Raw genomic sequence first — 7,958 nt, 5'->3', positions numbered from 1 at the left:
CAACAACACAAAGAATGAGATCTAAAATAGAACACCTAATCACAACAATAATCCCTCTACCTCTTTTATCACTCTCTCACCTGTTATGACTTGTGACAACCAAGAACAGCATTAAAATAAGCATGATTCTTCAACCTCGACCTATACCTATATTTATTAAAGTTTACATTTTCAAATCTCCCATTTTCTCGCAACCACAACTTTATTTCAGACCTCTACTATTTGATTCCTTCTTCTTCTTATTTCTTTCTCTTCCTCTTTCTTATTGTCTATGGCTGTAAACCACCATTTCTCCCTACTTTCTTCTTCCCTTGATCTTTCTAAAACCCCCCAAGTAATCCCTCTTTTTTGTATCATTTCTTCTCTTTTCATTTGTATTTTAATAATGGGTTTGTGTGTTTTTGAAGAATGATTAATGGGTTGTGTTTAAATTGTTTTTTTTTTTTTTTTTTGTAACAGATTTTCGGGCAGACGTTGAAATTGGGAGAAATCAAGCTTACCCATTTCAGATTGTCGCCTAATTTCTCCAGGTAAATTTTGGGTATGATTTACTAGCTTGTTTTCAGTTGCAAAGTTCTCATGTTGTGGATTTATGTAATCGAGGAATTCGTTTAATTTGTTCATCTGTTTTATTTACTCTCCCCGTCCCAATCATTTGTTTTACTTTTTATTCTTTGCGAGCTGTATTTTAATTAAGAAGAGTAGAGGTTTGGCTTGCTGTGTGTTCCCTTAAGCCCTTGTACTTTTGATGAATTGAGCTGTTCTCTTAAGTCGTAAGCACTTTGCCCGTTGATGTGGTTGGGTCATTGCCATATTGCACCCTGAATATGATTTAGACAACAATTAGTCTTGCTATAGACGGGTATATCCGTCTATTGCTATAGACGGGTCAAATACAATGAAAGTGGTGACATTTTTTGCCCCCACCACCCCACTTGTTGTTTGTCCTATTAAGAAAGTGGTATTGTATTTGACCCGTCTTTCATTATAGACGGACACTATCCGTCTATAATGAGAATTTGTCTTTAGACAATTGCAAATTCAACAGATCTGAGCACATCTTTATACTTTATATAGTTCTTTAGCTGCAAAATCAAAGTACAAATACTTTAGATTTTAAGGGGAGCGTTTGCTTTTTAATCAGGTTGCCAGTATGAATGTTACTGTTCTCTGATGTAGATTCAGATTATATCATTTTTGTTTCTTGAAATTGGCAGTTTTAAACTTGGATTGCAGATAATAGTCGACCTATGTCCAACTGTTTATCAAGTTGCTTGCGTAACTTTTCTGATTCCTTGGTTTTATCGAGTTTAGTCGGAAGTCGAGCTGGGTAAATCCACAAGGGCATTAAAGCTGTACATAGTTTCATTATTGCTAAAACCTTTGTTAGTTGGATGCCTGGATCAGCTCCCCGCCAGTGAATCTAACTGTTGCATTTGCAAATGTTTATCAGTGCTGCTTGTTTAACTTTACGATTATCGATCATATTTAACTTGTTCAAGGATTTTGCTGTTATCCGCTAATTAAAGAGCACTTCTTGTCCCTGAACTGGCTGTTATGTCTAATTCACAGGATTAGACCTTCTTTGAGCTTAAAAGGTTCAAGAATACCTGAAGCACTGACTATAGACGCGGAGAGTACAATGGAGAAAATGGTAGAAGAAACATCAATCGGTAGTGATCCATTTTGTGGCATGAAACAAAATTTCTTGAGTTTCAAGCGGGAGAAGTACCTGTAAGTGTCGATATGATCTGACTACAATACAATTACTTTACGAAACAAAGTTGTATTTCCTGTAAAGTCGCTTGGTCTTATTGTTCTTTTTGTGTTTTTGTATGTGAAGAGAAAATTTGGAGCACTTCCAAAACCTTGCAAAGATTCAAACTCCAAAGGTTTGTGCTAGACCCTATACTCGAATTCTACCTTTTAAGCTTTAACGGCATTTATTTGCATTCTCCTAACAGTTGCGACCCGGAAAGTTTTGTCTTTGATGTCCTATTAGATATTTTGAAAATAATATTGTATAGATTTTAGTTTACTGTTCCTATTTGGCCATAGGTCGCATCCTATTTAGATTTCTATGTTGCATCCTCATTCTGTTTTTTTAGGTTGTGAGATGAATTCAGGGTATTAACTGACTGTGTTTAAAACAGTTCACTGTGATTGCTTGTGCAGATTCTAGGGTGTGCCCTTCCAACATCCTAGGACTTCAACCTGGAGACGCTTTCACTGTGCGCCAGGTGGCAAATCTAGTGCCTCCTTTCGAGGTAGCTTCATTGCTCGAATTGTTTTTATTTCCATTGAAAAGTTATGACAGGTTGAATTCCTTATCTTCTTCATTTCGATCTTTGGTGATTAATTTTTTTTTCTTTTTTTCATGCAGAGTGGCCCTACAGAGACCAAAGCTGCACTTGAATTTTCTGTTAATGCTCTTGAGGTTAATTTCAACTCATTGTAATCGTAGACTTGAAACCATTTTGGGTCACTAACTGTTTGCGCTTCCTATATTGTAAACGTGTGAAGTAGCAGTTAGTTGATTTAATTCTCGCTGAAATTTTCATGGGTTGTCTATAAATAACCTCTGTGTTCAGAGTTTGCTTGCAACCTGGTGGAAACTGTAACAGTAAGAGGCATGCTGACTGAGCTTTCCTCGTGGCAGGTTGAAAATATTTTGGTCATTGGCCATAGCTGCTGTGGGGGAATCCGAGCTCTCATGACTTTGGAAGAAGAAGATGAAAATTCAAGGTAAAGAGGGAAAAAAAAATCATAAATAGAAATGTAGGGATAATCAGTTGCTATGTACTAATTCTCTGATCTTTGCTGTTTTACTTCTGCCAGAAGCTTCATTAGAAACTGGGTTTTTGTTGGTAAGAATGCAAGGGTCAGTACCAAATCCGTGGCATCCCACCTTGACATCGATCAACAATGTCAACATTGTGAAAAGGTACATAATAATATCATACTTTGGAAGTTTTGATGGGATAAATACTAAAATGGAAAATTTCTGTTTTGGTGCTTGATATCTGAGATACTGAGCTAATTTCACTTTGTGCCCTGCAAATTAAGACTTGCGACTACGCTAACTCCGCTTTTCTGACATGAGCTTTTGAAGTATTTGATTTATGTTGAAATAAAGTAAAATGGATTACTAAGTTGGCTTGTTGCATGCCAAAAGCATTAGTGTATCAAATTTCATGAAATATGACGGTTTTTTGGAACCTGAAGTCACCCAAGTGGTTTTTGTGGACACAAAAGTGAAATTAGTACAAATTCAAGGCATCAAAATGGAAAAGTTTAGTAACATTATAGCGATCCTCAAAATAAAATGAGTTCGATATCTTCATTTATGCACTTGGATAGACTTGCATGCAAATTAATTAGTTGCTTGTATGCTTCTTGACAGGAATCTATCAACCATTCACTAATGAACTTGCTAACATACCCTTGGATCAAAGAGAGGGTCGCAAAGGGCAAGCTTTCTCTTCATGGAGGTTATTATGATTTCACCGACTGTACATTCGAAAAATGGACACTTGATTGTGACGGCACTGTCCCAGATGGCAGTAATTTCGCAATAAAAAATCGAGAATTTTGGAGCTAATTCCACTTCATGTGTAGCTGTTTCACGCTTCATTTCTGTTCAAGCTTCTTGTACGTGTCTTGTAACACTAGTTGTATTGTATTTGTATTTCTGAGGATTCGAGTTTGTGATAGTACGCGTGTCATTTCTGGTCAGCTAGGGTTCTTTGGATCTTTTCTCCGATTGTAAGATTTGTTGTGCTTCTTTACACATTTCAATTAAAGGGTATTATTATTTTTAAAATAGCTATACTGTCCCTGCTTGATTATAAACACTTCATTCGGGATTCTTGTAAGCTATGCCTAAATTTTGCGAGTTTGCAAGTGAATGGCAAGGTGCACCACGGTTTGTTGAAAACTGAACAAAAAAGACAAATGGTCCTTGTCGAACGTCTTTCACCAAGTTGAACACAACCTCAATGTTGTTTACATGACAATATGATATGGCATGGTCAGGTTAAGGCAGGGACAATTCAGTAACTATCGAGAATAAAAAAAACCTGCAAAGATCTATATCCGATAACTAAAACTAAGCTTCAAAAGCAAAAGTAAAAATCCATGGTCTCTAGTAAAGGCTTCAGCACCCTGGAAGTTTTTCCTCCTTCGATAACGCCATGTTATATGTTACCCTCTAATACACTTCGCAAAATAAAGGCAGTTTTCGGATGATGGAAACGGGAAAACTGAAAGAAATTTTTCTGCTGGTCGGTAGATAACAGGGTAACGCCACGTTATTTGTTAAGCAGGAAATAATTTTCATCCTCAAGCTGCAGTTTTCTTCGCCTCTTCTTGTCGTTTGAGCTCAGCAAGTTTGCAAGCCCAATCTCTATCTCTGGCAACAGCTGCCATCTTTCGCTCAATTCTCTTCTCCCTTTTCTTTTGGTTTGCCAATTGCAGTTCAGCTTTTCGCTTCTTTCTTTCAGACTGTCAAAAGAGAACAAGACGGGAATTTGATTTATAATCCTGATAATAAACGAAGTTTGTTGTTCCCTTCAGATACAGGGCACAGAAAACGAGACATACAAACCCTATTATAACTCCACTGGAGACAGTCTCGTGAGAGAGCGCGGAAGTGACTAGTGAGCTTTTTAGGTACGTATATATTATTAACCGAGTCGAAAGAAGAGAATTTCCAACCTTTTTTTTTTATCGATATTGACGAATTACGATATACTATAAAAACCTTCATCATGAAGACATGAAATGTTACCACTCAGTGATACAGGATATGTCTCTTCGGAAGACTAAATTAAAAGTTAAAATATCAAAAACTAATAACGTACCCAATTTAACAAACGGTCTCCAAATAGATGATAATCTCTATCTCATAATCTCTATAGATTCATTGACCATGTATGTAAAAGCACTGTTTTTGTATGGCAAATTGTCTATATGTATTGATACTAAAATTGGAGGATAAGGAAGGGAAAAGAATGTTGGATACACAAAGTGGTTAAAAGTTGGATTGTTGGGCACACAGGACGAAATTTGCAACTTCTCCATACTGCAACTGCTTATAACCGTAGTCCTGTTACTGGATTAAAATCAAAAAAAAATTCTCACCAAGGTAAAGGCAGATCATAAAAGAGTGCTCCTATAATTAGAGAACTAATGTCGCTCCTGATCCTAAATATTATCCAACCTAAGAGTTTCCAGCCACAAGCCGATTCTCCCAGCAAAAGTAGCCAAAGGAGGTTATATAATTAAAGCAAAAAAAGGTGCATGTATGCTTTTCAAAACTCTAGACATGGATAGCATTCACAGAGACTCCCGTGTGTCTTATTTACTGATTAAGTACATCAAAACACTCAAGGAGACTGCACGCAGATGTAAGTATACAACTTAATGGGTGTTTTTAGGGAATACTCCGTATTAAACAGGTGGGTTAAGCCCAACTGATGAAACAGCTGAGCAATGCAATCACTGAATCAAGATTAATACAGGGCAAAAGTTGCGCATCAATAAACTAGCGGAGATTCCAACTTCTAGTGGGGGAAGAGACAACTAACTCAAAATTAAACCACTATATCATAAGTACACTTACGTAGACCGCGCACCAATTTGAGATTTTGCTCAATACAAATATATATACACTACATAATACGCTACACATTTAGGTAACTACCCTGTGCCAACTACTCTATGTCCATCCGGACTTCGATTTTAAAACCTATAAGTTTACCTTGACTTTGTATTATGCTTCGCTCTCCCTTTTGTTTTTCATTTTTCCCATTTCTATTTTTTTTTTTTATTTTTTTATTTTTTTTTTTGCAGTTTGAGGTGTGCGTTCACCCCATGGACGGTTCTAAAGGATGATTCATGTCAGCCGAACCCAAATCATTTTGGGCTTAAGGCTCTGATGTTGTTGTTGGTATTACCGTGTCTCACTCACATCTTTCACCAACATTCACTTCCATCCGCACATTCTTTTGCTCTTTTTTATTTTATGTGCAAGGCAAAGTATCAAGTTTAAATAGTGGACAGGGGAAGTGCTAATTAGTAGCAATATTGTGATTCGCCATCATATCAAGAAGCCTTTCTGTTGATCTTTGTATCTTTTGCTCATGCAGGGGCATGATTGGCATTTGTTTTTGCATTGAGCATCTCTCCAGATTCGAGAGTAATATTGAAATTATGTTATCCTTGTGATGTATCAGCAATAAACTCATTTTAAATGAAATGATAGAGCGTGAGAGACTGAGAGTGGTTCTAGTTTAGTACCGTACTTGCATACATATTCTAAGATGAGTATGGCGACACCATCAACGTAGCCTAGAGTCATTTTCCGTTTCCAATTCCAAATTTTTCGTCAACATAAATGAGACCGGAGTTTCAAAAATCGACAACATACCTTGATAAATTCACGATGCAGCCTTCTACGTTTTTTCTCATTCCTCAGCTTGACGCTACCTTCATTGGGCTGACTTGGAGCGATAGGCTCCCCTTCTACATGCTTGACCCAGGCATATGGTCCTACATTCCATTTCAAACCAACTTTATACCGACATCCTCAACACACTACATCAACCAAACTCAACTACATACAAAAAAATAAAAATACAGCTAAAGAATCAAGCGTTAATCCAACAAAATCACTTAATAAAGCTCCAACGACACTCGCTTTATCCTCAATGAACCTTGTAAGTAGTATCACGAAATCTATTGCGAAAAACCATTAAAAATAACACAAATTCTCGTATAAGACGGTCTCATTATACGATTATCATGATACCGACCCATATAATGAGAACCTTATTACCACATTTCCGTTTTAGTGGGTTAGCTAGTAAATGGGCAAGAACACAGATTCACACACTTTGATCACAACTAGAGCAAATACACAGATTGATCAACAATTTAAACTCAAAACAGAAGAGGCTTACATCAATAACAATAAAAAAAATTAAACAGATGAAATTAAAGCCAACCTTTAGGGCGAAGACTAGAGCGCTTGCGGCGAGATTTAAGGGCAGGTCTACGCTTGGGAAAGCGGGTATCCGTCAACGGGTCGAAAGGTTTGGCAGCGAGAGAAGAGAGGGATTCAAGGTGAATTGAACGTGAAATGATTTGATGAAATCTGGGTATCAAGTAATGCTGTTGTTGTTGTTTGGGAGATTGTATGAGATTTGATAGAATTTGTGAAGAAGGGTTGAAGAGATTTCTGGGACGAAGTGTGGCGATTGATGATGAAAGAGGACGGATCAAATTAATTAGGGTTCTTACCCCCATTTTCCCCCAATTCTATGCTTCAACTCTATTGATCCTTGCTTTTGTTGTTTGGCGCTGTGTTCTGGTCTTCTCAATTGTCTTGTGTGTGGACGGACTTCTTCCGTTGCGATTTGTGAGATTTATTTCTCTTAAACCCTCATAGCCTCTGTATACTTGGATAAACCTGGTGAACGGGGTAATCGGAATGGTGTCAGATCAGTTAATTTCGGCTGGGTTATTTCGGGTCAACAGTTTTCGGGCCGGATCGGGTCATTTTGTGTTCAGGTCATTTCTCGGTCACTGTTATCAAGTTATTTGTGGATAATAATCAGTTTGCAACAATAAAAATTCGGGTCGGGTTATACTGAGTCGGCTCAATTCGGGTTCGGGTCATGTTCGGGTTCGGGTCATGTTCGGGTTATTCGGGTCGGGTCAATTTTATCAGTTCTACTTCGAAATGGGAGTAATTATGAGACTGGTTAAATGGGCTGAACCACTAGTTAAATGGGTCGGAGTAGGGGGAACCTATCCTTGGTGTATCAAGTACTACACTAAAGTCAAAAAAAATATTGAGAAAAAATAATTATGCTACACCATTAATCCCCTATCCCTATTTAATCTAAAACCGATTTGCAAAGTTTTTTTGAAAACCAGAAAACTGCATCTGTTCT

General features: G+C 37.4%; 2 protein-coding genes across 3 annotated transcripts; one reads left to right on the top strand and one right to left on the bottom strand.

Annotated features, from left to right (window-relative positions):
- LOC141599615 (beta carbonic anhydrase 5, chloroplastic) lies at nt 1-3,823 on the top strand. 2 transcript variants are annotated; one of them, XM_074419688.1, is made up of 9 exons: nt 1-334; nt 460-530; nt 1,573-1,734; nt 1,844-1,892; nt 2,154-2,267; nt 2,384-2,437; nt 2,660-2,745; nt 2,842-2,944; nt 3,404-3,823. In XM_074419688.1, exons 1-9 carry the CDS (start codon nt 272-274, stop codon nt 3,599-3,601), a joined length of 900 nt encoding a protein of 299 aa, XP_074275789.1. In that variant the 5' UTR covers nt 1-271; the 3' UTR covers nt 3,602-3,823. The 2 variants fall into 2 exon arrangements, with proteins under 2 accessions (XP_074275789.1, XP_074275788.1); XM_074419687.1 differs by having other exon boundaries at nt 6-334; nt 2,839-2,944.
- Nucleotides 3,824-3,926: 103 nt separating this feature from the next.
- Nucleotides 3,927-7,429, bottom strand: LOC141599616 (uncharacterized). Its single transcript, XM_074419689.1, has 3 exons — nt 7,008-7,429; nt 6,431-6,552; nt 3,927-4,503 (listed from the first exon to the last, which is right to left on the bottom strand). Exons 1-3 carry the CDS (start codon nt 7,306-7,308, stop codon nt 4,342-4,344), a joined length of 585 nt encoding a protein of 194 aa, XP_074275790.1. The 5' UTR covers nt 7,309-7,429; the 3' UTR covers nt 3,927-4,341.
- Nucleotides 7,430-7,958: the final 529 nt, after the last annotated feature.

This window comes from Silene latifolia, chromosome 9, assembly GCF_048544455.1.
Source record: "Silene latifolia isolate original U9 population chromosome 9, ASM4854445v1, whole genome shotgun sequence".
NCBI classification, from domain to species: domain Eukaryota; kingdom Viridiplantae; phylum Streptophyta; class Magnoliopsida; order Caryophyllales; family Caryophyllaceae; genus Silene; species Silene latifolia.
The sequence above is the reverse complement of the archived record's forward strand: the minus strand, read 5'-3'. Positions and strand labels throughout refer to the sequence as shown.

Coding starts and splice junctions, on each gene's coding strand:
- LOC141599616 (XM_074419689.1), bottom strand. CDS start 7,308: ATGGGGGTAAGAACCCTAATTAATTTGATCCGTCCTCTTTCATCATCA. Junction 6,553..7,007: donor CTCTAGTCTTCGCCCTAAAG/GTTGGCTTTAAT, acceptor AATGGAATGTAG/GACCATATGCCTGGGTCAAG. Junction 4,504..6,430: donor TGCATCGTGAATTTATCAAG/GTATGTTGTCGA, acceptor CTCTTTTGACAG/TCTGAAAGAAAGAAGCGAAA.
- LOC141599615 (XM_074419687.1), top strand. CDS start 272: ATGGCTGTAAACCACCATTTCTCCCTACTTTCTTCTTCCCTTGATCTT. Junction 1,893..2,153: donor CAAAGATTCAAACTCCAAAG/GTTTGTGCTAGA, acceptor TGTTTAAAACAG/TTCACTGTGATTGCTTGTGC. Junction 2,945..3,403: donor AATGTCAACATTGTGAAAAG/GTACATAATAAT, acceptor GCTTCTTGACAG/GAATCTATCAACCATTCACT.